Source organism: Sorghum bicolor, chromosome 1 (genome assembly GCF_000003195.3).
Source record: "Sorghum bicolor cultivar BTx623 chromosome 1, Sorghum_bicolor_NCBIv3, whole genome shotgun sequence".
Classification (NCBI taxonomy): Eukaryota; Viridiplantae; Streptophyta; class Magnoliopsida; order Poales; family Poaceae; genus Sorghum; species Sorghum bicolor.
In genome coordinates, this window is record NC_012870.2 from 9236280 (window position 1) to 9248978 (window position 12699).

The 12699-nt window shown below is 46.5% G+C and overlaps 3 protein-coding genes across 3 annotated transcripts; 2 read left to right on the top strand and 1 right to left on the bottom strand.

The window, feature by feature from the left end:
• Nucleotides 48-1768, top strand: LOC8062913. Its single transcript, XM_002463959.2, has 2 exons — nt 48-565; nt 1203-1768. The coding sequence occupies exons 1-2, from the start codon at nt 179-181 to the stop codon at nt 1371-1373; spliced, it is 558 nt and encodes a 185-aa protein (XP_002464004.1). The 5' UTR covers nt 48-178; the 3' UTR covers nt 1374-1768.
• On the bottom strand, nt 2947-5728 carry LOC8062914 (heat shock 70 kDa protein BIP2). Its single transcript, XM_002466544.2, has 2 exons — nt 3960-5728; nt 2947-3860 (listed from the first exon to the last, which is right to left on the bottom strand). The coding sequence occupies exons 1-2, from the start codon at nt 5245-5247 to the stop codon at nt 3118-3120; spliced, it is 2031 nt and encodes a 676-aa protein (XP_002466589.1). The 5' UTR covers nt 5248-5728; the 3' UTR covers nt 2947-3117.
• On the top strand, nt 7662-12171 carry LOC8063397 (6,7-dimethyl-8-ribityllumazine synthase, chloroplastic). The gene is made up of 9 exons (XM_002463960.2): nt 7662-7799; nt 8292-8477; nt 8562-8683; nt 8886-8981; nt 9729-9824; nt 10484-10562; nt 11077-11123; nt 11720-11779; nt 11861-12171. Exons 2-9 carry the CDS (start codon nt 8369-8371, stop codon nt 11897-11899), a joined length of 648 nt encoding a protein of 215 aa, XP_002464005.1. The 5' UTR covers nt 7662-7799; nt 8292-8368; the 3' UTR covers nt 11900-12171.

Below are 12699 nucleotides of genomic sequence, written 5' to 3' on the forward strand. Positions count from 1 at the left end.
AACCCCAAATTATATATACCAAGAACAAAAAAGGAGAAAATATCTTATCTCATCTCTCTCCCCGCCCTCCCAGCTCGAGACAGCCACAGCCAGGAGCTCTCCCCGCCTCCACGCTGCAGCTTCTCCACGTGACCTCACACATTCACAGTGCCTCGCTGCCCCGAAGCCTCAGCCTCCCATGTCTCTCCTCGCCTCCCCCACGCCGTTCGGCGCGGCCGCCGTCCGCCGCCGCGTCGCGCCGCTTCCTCTCCTCCCTGCAGGCGGTCGCGCCGCGCTGCACGTGGCCCTCGCGCGCCGCGGCGGGGTCTCGTCCCGCACGCAGCGGCGCCTCGAGGAACGCGGAGGCAAGAAGCGCCGCGGCGGGGTCGCGGCGCCCGACGTGGACGAGGACGCGGCGGAGGCGGGGGCGGCGGCTTGGGAAGGGGAGCCGCTGGGGTTCGAGGTGTCGACGGAGCCCATGCCACAGCTGCCGGACCCGGAGACGCCCGACTTCTGGGAGGGACCTCAGTGGGAGGCCCTCGGCTTCTTCGTGCAGTACATGTGGGCGTTCGGCGTCGTCTTCGGCGTGAGTGCCTCCTCTCCATTATCCTACACCACTAGCTGGGTGTCCAGTAGTGTAAGCATATCACGCTAATTGGACACGTCCATGACTCCATTGTCTCTATGTAGAACTGCCCTGCATTTAGAAACGTCAATTTGACACCATGAAACAATCCATTCTACACGTTTTAAACGTTAGCGGAGAACTTTTGACTATAGAATTAAGTATTGCAGAATCAACAGAGTCCTTGAAGTGGCAGGCAGCTATTGCTTGGTTTCACCGTTTGTTTGTGTATTTGCAATATCATTACTAAATGAGTTCCTTTCCGGTTGGCTATAGGCTGGGAAAGAATGTATTACCGAAAACATTCATTAAGTTGTTCATTCGTGTACTGCTTAACGAGAACTAATCAGTAATGTCTTTGTTCAGTGTGTTGAATTAAACGATCCTGATTTTTGGTAATTAGCAGCAGCCATACATCCCTGCTGAAGCCTGAACTTGATTGTCATCGAAACTGCCAGCGAATTTCCAAAAAAAAAAAGAACGATTTACAGTCACAATTCCTCGACTAGCATGTTTTTTTGCTCCATTACTCCATTTCAATAGTATTCACACCTCTTGCAAGTTTTCGCTCGCCGATTAATGTTGCTTACTTGTGCAGCTCATTGCTTGTGGTGTCGCTGTGGCTACCTACAACGATGGAGCAACAGATTTCAGAGACACGCCTGCTTACAAGGAATCCCAATCACAGGAGTTCCCTGAGGAGGCAGAATCATCAAGCGCCGATGTGTTTGAAGGCAATCCAACTGAGGTAGCACCAGCTCTTGAGTAGGAGGCACGGGGGAGAAAACTTGTGTCTCTATTCAAGCTATAGCCTATAGGGCTTTGCGTTTGCAATAGGCAATAAGACATGTAAAAGCCTTGGTTGAAATCTTGATGCCAAGAAAATTGGCTGGTTAATATTGTGTACTGAATTTTCCCTTAGAATCGAATATAGATGGCTAGTGGTGATAGGATTCAACTGTACTTTATTACCAAAAGTTGGGGGAAACGAAAGAGAGCAAGCATTGCTGTCTTCCCTGTATTTTGATTCATCCTGCCTCTACAATGGCTTTTCTGGCACATATAAGTCCAAGGGAAATGTATAATTTCAAATAAGTTTCACAAATTACATTCTGTACCGGCACAATCCATAATTCAAAGGAACATGTGGCATTATCAGATTCAGTTTTTTTTTAGAGTTCTAGGGGGATGGCTGGAGCTCAGTTCAGTTTCAAACTCTCAGAATGCATTATCAGATTCAGTCAGTTTGGATGATCGTTTACCTATAACAGCATTTGCTCACCCATCTATCGCTACAGAATGGCCTGTAACCTCTAAATAGTCTGGCTTTATTTCACATCATCTTTGTATATCTCAGCTGCTAGTGAGCACCCAAAGTTACCCCAAGGGGAGGCACTGCTGTACGAAGCTAGTAAAAGGCTTGGCTGAGTTGGCTCAACCGCTGAAGGCCCAACCAACCCAGTACCCACGGGACGAGCACCGGAGCACACGAAAGAGCCATTGCCGGAACGGAATTCCCAGGCAGACGGGGAACCATCGTTAAAAAGTGAACAGACAAATGTACGCGTTAGCCATTAGTACACGCTGCTGTTCTTGAGCAATGGCATAACTTTTCATGATCCGAGACAAAAAGAGTACGAGGCCGGCCTGTCGGCCGCTTTGCAGAGCTCGCTCACACGATCCATGGCGCTGGTGGTTGCGCACGAGAAAGCTACACGACGGCCGCCCCGTCCGTCCTCTACATATTCTTTGCTGCCCGCTTGCCATTCCCCGGCATCAGAAAAGACGTACGCGTACGCACGCATCAGGCGCCCCCCCCCCCCCCCCCCCCTTTCTGTCGACGAGTGACGACCAATGGCTGCGTACGCGGTGATCGCGGTGGAGGACGCGGCGCGGCTGGTGACCCTGCTGGCGCCTCTGCTCGTCGTGGCGCTCGTCGCCGCGGTGATCGCGTCGGCGTGGGCGGACGGGGGAATGCGCGGGGCCGAGGCGCAGGTGGACGTGCAAGCCAGGGAGTGGGCGCACTACGTGTTCGGCTCGGAGCCGGAGGCCGTGGAGTCCGCCCCGCCGAGCCCACTCCCGGTGGCGCGCCAAGGGGAGCACGGCTGAGCTATACTCCTCACGGTAGCCTGTCGCGTACAACGCAGTCTTTTCCTCTGTTTTTTCACGTGTTCCATCCATCCAGGTGGTAGATGACGATGCGTCCAATCCATCTCGTCTACACGGATCAAATATTATAGATCCAACTATTCAAGGTCGTTGCAAGTGTCTATTCTATTGATTTCTAGTGTGTGCCTAGTGTGCTAATGTATGTACCATTTGTTAATCGATGCATTATCTGAAAAAAGGGAAATGATTGATTCTTACTATTACTGCTACCAATAGCAAGGTCTTCACTTTACAGCGACAAGTTATTTACAACGCATCATGATCCCCCTGCGAACAGTCGAACACCCAGAGAGCTCTACAGCTCGTCAGCCGGAATGCTCTACGTGGAGCTCGTCGCGAACACTCTACAGCTCGTTCACGTCATCCTCCTCGTCCGCGGCGGCGTCCGACCCGGCCGACTTCTCGTACACCTGCTTGATGATCGGGCCGCACACCTCCTCCACCTCCCTGAGCTTCTCCTCGTACTCCTCCTTCTCCGCCGTCCGCCCCGCGGCGCCGTCCTGCTCCTCCAGCCACTCCAGCGCTTCCGCCAGGGCAGCCTCCATCCGCTCCCGGTCCTCGTCGCCGATCTTCCTCGCCATGCCGCCGGCGTCCCGCACCGTGGCGCGGACGCGGTACACGTAGTTCTCCAGACGGTTCCGCGCGTCGACACGCTCCCGGACGCGGCGGTCCTCCTCCGCGAACTCCTCGGCCTCGCGCACCATCCGGTCGATCTCCTCCTGGCTGAGCCGGCCCTTGTCGTTGGTGATGGTGATCGACTTGGACCGCCCGCCGGCCTTGTCCGCCGCGGTCACGTGGAGGATGCCGTTCTCGTCCACCTCGAAGGTCACCTCGATCTGCGGCACGCCGCGGGGCGCCGGCGGGATGCCCGTCAGGTCGAACCGCCCCAGCTCGCGGCAGTCCTTGGTCAGGCTCCGCTCCCCCTCGAACACCTTGATCGACACCGTCGTCTGGTGGTCCTCGTAGGTCGTGAACACCTGCGACTTCTTCACGGGGATCCTCGTGTTCCGCGGGATCAGCTTCGTCATCACGCCGCCGGCCGTCTCGATCCCCAGCGTCAGCGGCGTCACGTCGAGCAGCAAGATGTCTGGCCATCAGTCAAGAACAGAGCGAGAATTGCTTGTCAGCGTCGTAGCATTACATAATCGATTGATTACACAAGCAAGTGAAAGCATTATTACTGTACCTTTGGTCTCGGCGCCGCCCTCGCCGCTGATGATGCTGGCCTGGATGGCGGCTCCATAGGCCACGGCCTCGTCGGGGTTGATCCCCTTGGTGGGCTCCTTGCCGTCGAACATCTCTGTAAGGAGCTCCTGCACCTTGGGGATCCTGGTGCTGCCGCCGACGAGCACAATCTCGTGGATGTCGGACTTCTTGAGCTTGGCGTCTGCGATGGCCTTCTTGACGGGGCCCAGCGTCTTCTTGAACAGGTCCATGTTGAGCTCCTCGAACTTAGCCCTCGTCAGCTGCTCCGAGAAGTCGACGCCGTCGAACAGGGACTCGATCTCGACGCGCACCTGGTGCTGGCTGCTGAGCGCGCGCTTGGCACGCTCGCACTCGCGCCGCAGCTTGCCCATGGCGCGGCCGTCCTTGCTGATGTCCTTGCCGTGCTTCCGCTTGACGAGGCGGATGAAGTGGTCCATGACGCGCTGGTCGAAGTCCTCGCCGCCGAGGTGCGTGTCGCCGCTGGTGGCGAGCACCTCGAAGACGCCGTGGTCGAGGCTGAGCACGCTGACGTCGAAGGTGCCGCCGCCGAGGTCGTAGACGAGCACGTTCATCATCTCCGCGCCCTTCTTGTCCAGCCCGTACGCGATGGCCGCCGCCGTGGGCTCGTTGATGATCCGCGGCACGTTGAGCCCCGCGATGGTGCCGGCGTCCTTGGTCGCCTGCCGCTGCGCGTCGTTGAAGTAGGCCGGCACGGTGACGACGGCGTCGGCGACGCGGTGGCCGAGGTAGGACTCGGCCGTCTCCCGCATCTTGGACAGGATCATGGCGCTGATCTCCTCGGGGCTGAACGTCTTCCTCTCGCCGCCCTTCATGGGCACCTCCACGTACGGCTTGCCGCCCTTGTTCACCACCTTGTAGGGGAGGTACCTGACGTCCCGCTGCACCTCCTCGTCGTCGAACCTCCGGCCGATGAGGCGCTTGATGTCGAAGATGGTCCGCTGCGGGTTGAGCGGCGCCTGGTTCTTGGCGGCCTCGCCGACGAGGCGCTCCTCGTCGGTGAATGCCACCCACGACGGCGTGATCCGGTTGCCCTGGTCGTTGGCGACGATGTCCACGTGCCCGTTCCGGTACACCCCGACGCACGAGTACGTGGTGCCCAGGTCGATGCCGATCACCGGCCCCGGCCCCGGTCCCGACGCTTTCTTCCCCTTCCGCGCCTCCGCGCCATCAGCCAGCCCGGTCAAGTACCCTGAGCAAAGAAGAGAGAGCAGAACGAGAGCTAGAATTGTTGGTTTCGTCGTCCTCATCGCCGTCACCGCCGGATGAGTTTTTTCCTCGACTGGATCGATGCTCAACTCGTCTTGTCGCTTGCGAGCTCAGTGCCTTGGTTGATGGATTATTATCATCTGTGATGTGATTCTGCAATGGCAGGCGCTGGAATTATATAGGTTCTGGCCGCGGACGCGATGAGCGTGGTAGTCGCCAGAGTGTTCTGGCCCGTGCCGGACCTCCACCTCATTGGGCACCGTAAAAGACGGTCCACGTGAGATACCCAATGCCGCGTCGCCACGTAGCTGGGTCGCGGTGCGATCAGTTTACTTCGATCAGGCCAGAACGTTCGGGGTCGTGATCTCCACGCTGGTGCGCTAGCCGCTAAGCGACGGGGCTAGTTTTTTTGTTTTTTCAGCCAGGCTGGTTTTGGTACAGAATTGGCTAATGAAGTCCGGACATTTGGGCCACGGTGAACAAATCGATGGGCTGGGTGAGCAATTTTTTCACTGTGTTGGATTAGGCCTTGTTTAGTTATAGAATTTTTTTTTGTTTTCGCTACTGTAGCATTTTCGTTTGTATTTGACAAACATTATTTAATATGGACTAATTAGGCTTAAAAGATTTGTCTCGTAAATTACAGACAAACTGTATAATTAGTTTTTGTTTTCATTTATATTTAATGCTTCATACATGCGTGCAAACATTCGATGTGACAGAGAATCTTGAAAAATTTTGAGTTTTTTTGGTGGAACAAAATAAGCCTTAAACGATCCTGGTTTTTGGTAATTAGCAGCAGCTCTACATTTTTTATGTAGTCGGATTCACATCAATCCACATATATTGCGGTGGATTAGAGTAGAACTTAGACTAAACTACACCCAAATCCACCGCAACATATGTTGTGAATCTAATAACACCCAAACAAACAAGGTCGAAAACGGACAATTTACTGATACAATTCCTCGACTAGCATGTGTTTTGGTCCATTCCATTAGAATTCACACCTTTTGCGAGTTCTCACTTGCCGATTGACGTTGGTTATTACTTGTGCAGCTCGTTGCTTGTGGTGTCGCTGTGGCTACCTACAACGATGGGGCAACAGATTTCAGACACACTCCTGCGCCTGCTTGCTTAAAAGGAATCCCTATCACAGTAGTTCCCTGAGGAGTCAGAAACTCAGAATCATCAAGCGCTGATGTGTTTGAAGGCAATCCGACTTAATCATGAAGCGCTGATGAGTATACAGAGAAGCGCTGATGAGTATATAGAGAAGACTTGTCTCTGTATTCAAGCTATAGCCTATAGGGCTTTGCGTTTGCAGTAACTATTGGGTACTGAATTTTCTCTTAGAATCAAATAAAGATTGCTAGTTGGATTCAACTGTATTTTATACTCAAAAGCATTGATGTCTTTCCTGTATTTTGCATTCGCCCTGCCCCTATGATGGTTTTTCTGGCACATAGACATAGTGCAAGGGAAATGTATAATTCAAATGATTTGCGCAAATTACATTCTGTGCCAGCACAATCCATAATTCAAAGGAACATGTGGCATTATCAGATTCAGTTTTTTTTAATAGTTCTAAGAGCATCCCTGTTCCGTCAGAAATTCAGAATGCATTCAGGACCAACTGTTAAGAGCATGGTACGTTAGTACGGCTTTGTACAGTTCCGGCTCTACTGTGCATGCAAGAACTGGAGCCGGTCGGGTGGCCGGAGCTCCAAATCAGTTTGCTGCAAAGTCCCCTGTGAGCCCTCAGCTCAGTTTCAGAGACTCAGTTTGAATGATATTTTACTTATAACTGCATTTGCTCACCCAACTACGTTTCAGAATGGCCTGTACTACATTCTCTTTTCTTTTTTCTTTTCAGTCAAAATTTTTCTCAGCAGTGTTTTCCTCTCACAATAAATCAGTCAACAGTAATTTCAGCCTTAACTTTTCAGACCAGCTGGACAGGCCACAATAATAGGTGTCACAAAGAGAAAACTGTTACTATATATTTAAGAAAAATGTCTTTATAGATTTACACAAAATAAATGTTTTGCTTTGTGAAATTGTTATACTTCTTATGAAAATGGCTTATATAGCTTCAATAGAAAAATGTTCAACCTTCATAAAATATAAAAGTTCCACCTATTATTTTATTTACAATGCACTATATACTCATAAATACCATTATTATTTCTATTATTTTAAACCAATTTTGTACTATCCATTGACAGTGTCCTATGAAGAGGGATATGAAATCAAGAAGAACACATATAAAAAGGGAGAGAAAGATAATAATAATAATAATAATAATAATAATAATAATAATAATAATAAAGAAAATTTCTAGATAAATATGTAAAAAAAACGGCCCAGAAGAAGGCCCTTCCGTGCGGATGCGCTCTCGCTGCGGCCAACAACCCCGACTGGGCCGGCCGTCGCTGCATCCCCTTCCGCCGCCCCAACAACCCTGTATTCCAACGCGTGCGTTCTGTCTCTCTCTCTCTCTCGCTCGCTCTCCGACGACTGGTGGACCGCCGCCCTAAGCCAGGTGCTGAGGCTTTCGTTGGTCTCTTCGCCGGCGACGAGCACCCACCAGGTACTCCCTTCTCACCCCTTCATGCTGTGCGAAGCTGAGCACCGAAACGCTAACCTAAAGCTATTTAGCTATCTGGAAATGTAAAATATTGGGTGTACATGTGACCATGTCCCTTTACTGGATCCGCTCCCTGCTTCAGAAAGCTACTCGTTTGATCGATCATCAGAGCAGTTAAATCGCAAAAGATGAAGTTGTCCAAGAATACGGGTTACAGTTTCACTGTCGTGAATCCAAAAACAACACTGAATGAACAACGTTTCTGAAACTCTCAGACCAAAAACTGAATTCCTATTAGGAATGCGGGCATTTACAGGAAATAATTTGATGCAATATGACTAAAACAAAATTCCTGTGTTCCAAATGAATTCTTAAATTTTGAAGTTTTTTGTTTTTTGTTTTTCCATATTTTGGTCAATTAGTACTTTGTGTGCAACCTGAAAGGCTGGAACGAACCTTGAGATGTGACTCCTGCTGGTTATCTTGTTTTCTCAGGCTGGGAAACTTCGCTGACATATCCACCTGCACCACAGTAGTTCAGTAGAGCAGCCGTCTGAACCCACAGGCCGGTGATGGCAACTGCTCCTGTGACATCCTCCGCTACCGCGAACTCTGCTTGCATGCGGTTGCCTAGCATGCCCCTGAGGCTTGCACCGGCCACCATCTCCTTCCCCTCTCGTTGTACGCGTCCATTCTTGCCTCAATTCCTTAACCATCTCTGCTCTACTTATTTTAATTTATTCCTCTTGTTTTTGCTTCGTGCAGCATGGTCAGCCGCACTAACCTCATGCACTGGATTGTTGCGGCGCTCTGACGTGGTTGCCGCCGCAGGGCACCAGAAGTTGATGGGATCTTTGACCAGCAACGAGGGCCTCAGGTTTGGGGTGGTTTGTTGAGCATTACTTAACCGAAAAGCACCTATCCTTTGCTATAGAATTGATGGAATCGATGGAACCTTAGTGAACAAAAACCATTACTTACTGATATGCTTTTCTTTGGAAAAACAGTGCTTTCCTGCACTTTCATACCTTTTACCTCTGATTCTGAATGCACAATCCAATGACTGTTTGGTTCCTTATCTAATTGTAGGTTGTGGCACGGTTCAACGAGGTTGTGACAAACTTGTTACTGCAGGGTGCCCTTGAAACTTTTGAGCGATACTCTGTTAAAGCAGAAAATATAACAGTATGCATCTTCTTTCTTCTGGTTGGTTGAAGTTGTCCAGTGTCATACTGATGTTAAGGAATTTCTTGCAAGTAATTTTGACCTCATTGCTTTATCACAACTTTGAAAAACTAGTGGGCCTATTGAGTATACTTGTATACTTACGCTCCATCCTGATGGTTCTTTTTTATAAGGACCCATGAGCCATACAAAGAACTATCTTTGAATGGTTAATGTACTTGATAGGGTTGATTTTTTAACTTCTAAAGCCTTGTCCTTTGTTTATTCAATTGTGCACACTAAATATTCTGGAATAGTAGGAAATGTAGTTTGTCAGGGCCAATACATATCTTTAGTTATTTCCTTACTACCAACCTCAATTCTTATTGCCGCTATGATAATGACTGACAGATATCTAGTTCATTTCATGATTTTGTCTCTGAATTATTCTTATTTACATTTGATGAATGACATATAGAATTGTATATTTAATGTTAGGTAATCACTAGTAGTATTAATTTCCTTGAATTATTAAAAAATGTCTTAAAATCTGTAGCATAATATGCACTTGAATAGGAAAGCTGCTACCATATAAAATCTTTGTTACAAAAAGCATAAAGAAAACTGCACCATGTAGAATTTTACTCTTCATCTGCAAGCATGACTTCAAACAACGTCAGTGATGAGCTACACAGTTCTATACACTTCTAAAATGTTTCAGAAACTTCTGGAAAACGCAATTTTACTCGGATTCAAATTCTTCTTTAGGTTGTTATTGTTCCTGGAAGCTTTGAAGTTCCTATAACAGCACAAAAGCTTGGGAAATCTGGAAAATTTGATGCGATTCTGTGCATTGGAGCTGTGGTGAGTTGATTGCTTGATTAGTTTAATGGCACTTCTACATTACACATTTGAATTTTTATCGCTTTCTACTTCTCATTTGATGTTTTAGCATGTTGAGTATTGACCATTTAAGGGTTAATTTCCTAATAATATAAAAATTTAGATATATCGTCTCACATGTTACATTATGCGTCCCCATGAATCGTGCACATGAGGAATTACAAAGAAGATTAATGGGTCTGTGCTTTTGTAAACTATCCTCTGAACATCTTTTTGGAACTGATCAATCTTTAATTTTACATTGAGCTACGAAATGTTACATGCACCTGTCAATTAGAACTGAGAAAAAAACAAGGAACTCTAGAAGCCATTTAATGTTTCAATCTTTTTTTACTTGTGAAACCCTTTGATAGTGCATGGCTTCTGGGGATATCTTGTTCTTAACATGTCTTATCCATATGAAGTTTATAACATCTGTGAATGGTTGTATCAAATAGCATAGGTTTAGGTAACAATAACAATATTGTCTACCTAATTGTATTATTATGTGGCCCCTTTTATTCGCACTTATCATGATGCTCGTGTAGTAATATCAAATTGAACCTATACTTTACAAGATCAACATTTAGCAGTAGCTGGTTCATTTTAATTTTGGAAGTGTTCCTAAAAATGGTTTGCAGATTAGAGGTGACACAACCCATTATGATGCTGTTGCAAACTCAGCTGCATCAGGTGTACTCAATGCTGGATTATCTGCTGGTATGTTGTTTTCAGTTCTTCCTCTCATGTGTCATGCAGTAGAGTGCTTCCTGTCTCATCTGGGGTAATTCTAAGTATATTATTTTTCATCTAGCTTTTTGGTGTTAAAAAGGTTGTCTAGCTAGCAAGTTGAAATATTGAGCTCTTAAACATGTTCTGCAGGTATTGAGACTTTTTTTATATGTTTAATTGTTTCTCAGCGAATATGCATATATAAGTACCAAAAAAAAGTCCCAAGCAAATCAAGTTGGCGTAGACTAAATTTTTGCATGTCAAGTGACTCAGAGGCAAGTACAGCTTACAGACATCTACAATAGTTAATGTGAGCAACTAGTGTGGGACTGGATGGTTTTGGTTATATGATAATATGAGATAGCTGTATAGTTGGTGCTATAAAAGTACTTTGCAACATTAAGTGAAACTTTGCAGTGTGCTCGGCTTGTTTTTTCTTTATGGTGGTTAATTCAGTTAATAATGAGGCATTCAGATTATTTGAATTTTAATGGTGATGCAGGTGTTCCTTGTGTATTTGGTGTTCTAACGTGTGAAGACATGGATCAGGTATTTCGTGTGATTTGATTATGTACATGTATACATCCTATCAATTGTTACATGCCACCTGATCATGTTTGCCTGTTTGGCAACCCAAAGCAGGGGTAGTTCTCGATTGTTACTGGATTTCTGGCCCACATCCCATATGTGTAGAAATCAATCAGTTTCTGGGGTAGTTCAGAGTTTTATTTTGAAAAATGAATTGCTGTTTGAGTTATGTTCATTTGATGCCTTTTTGAATATTTTCTAGTTTGAAAGATTCCGACCAGTAGAAACCTGTAAACAGCCAAGAGTCATTTTTGTTGCTGGACAAAATGCTTTTGTTCAAGTTCCCAAGCCATATGCTAACTTATTTTGAGTGCCCACTATTTGTGCATGCTACAGGCGCTATCATTACATTTCCATGACCTGTAAAGTAGTGACATCTTTAATCCAGATTGGTCACATTAGCAAAACAGAGGTTTCACTCAAGTATTCCCTTGTGATGAGAAAGTTTCATGTTAATAGTGTGACCCAGTTTTGTTGATTATCTGACTACTTTTCAAAACATGTGCACTGTTTTCCTCATGAAACTCCTGCTGAGAATGCTAAATCGAATACTGCAGGCGCTAAACCGTGCTGGTGGCAAGGCTGGAAACAAGGGTGCTGAAGCTGCTCTTACTGCCGTAAGTAAACCTTCCGTCGGCAATCTTAATTTCAAATAAACATAGATTTATTATCATGTGACAAGCTCAAATTCCCTGCAGATTGAGATGGCCTCTCTGTTCCGGCATCACTTAGGCTGACACTTGTGTATTCTGTACACGAGGCGACAGCATTTCTTCCTGTCAGAGTTTTGGCTTAGTAGTGACTAGTGAGTTTTTCAGCCGTGGGCTAGTATATATAATTAATATATAACTATTTCGAATTCAGTTGGTTCGGTGCCGAATGGTTGTTTTCTTTCTATAAGGTTTGATTTGAAAAGCCCACGAAACATATATTTGTAAACCTGACACCATGAATAATTGTCACGAAGAATGAAGTATGGTCATGAATAAAGTTGCACTCGTGTTTGTAATGGATGAGAGTTTTGTTGTGAGCTCTGACCTCTTCCTCTACCATGAATGTTTCTGTCCCAAGGATTTTAAAGTTGTTTAAATGGTACGGATACCTTTTGACCGACTGTCTGACTGAAGAGACACATGTAGTAAATTTTTAATCCGTATCGGAATTTGACCGTTCAATACCCTTAGGCCTTCCTTAGGCCTTGTTTAGATGCAAAAACTTTTTGGATTTTGATATTGTAGCACTTTCGTTTTTATTTGACAAACATTATCCAATCATGGAGCAACTAGACTTAAAAGATTCGTCTTGTGATTTACGGATAAACTGTGTAATTAGTTATCTTTTTTATATATATATTTAATGTTCCATGCATGTGCCGTAAGATTTGATGTGATGGGGAATCTTGTAAAGTTTTGGGTTTTTGAGTGTATCTAAACAAGGCCTTAATCAAAATTGATATCTATGATGTTTGTACCTGAATTTGAATTCGAGAAAAAAATAAACATATTTATGATTTGTTTACACAAAATTTGAATCTCCT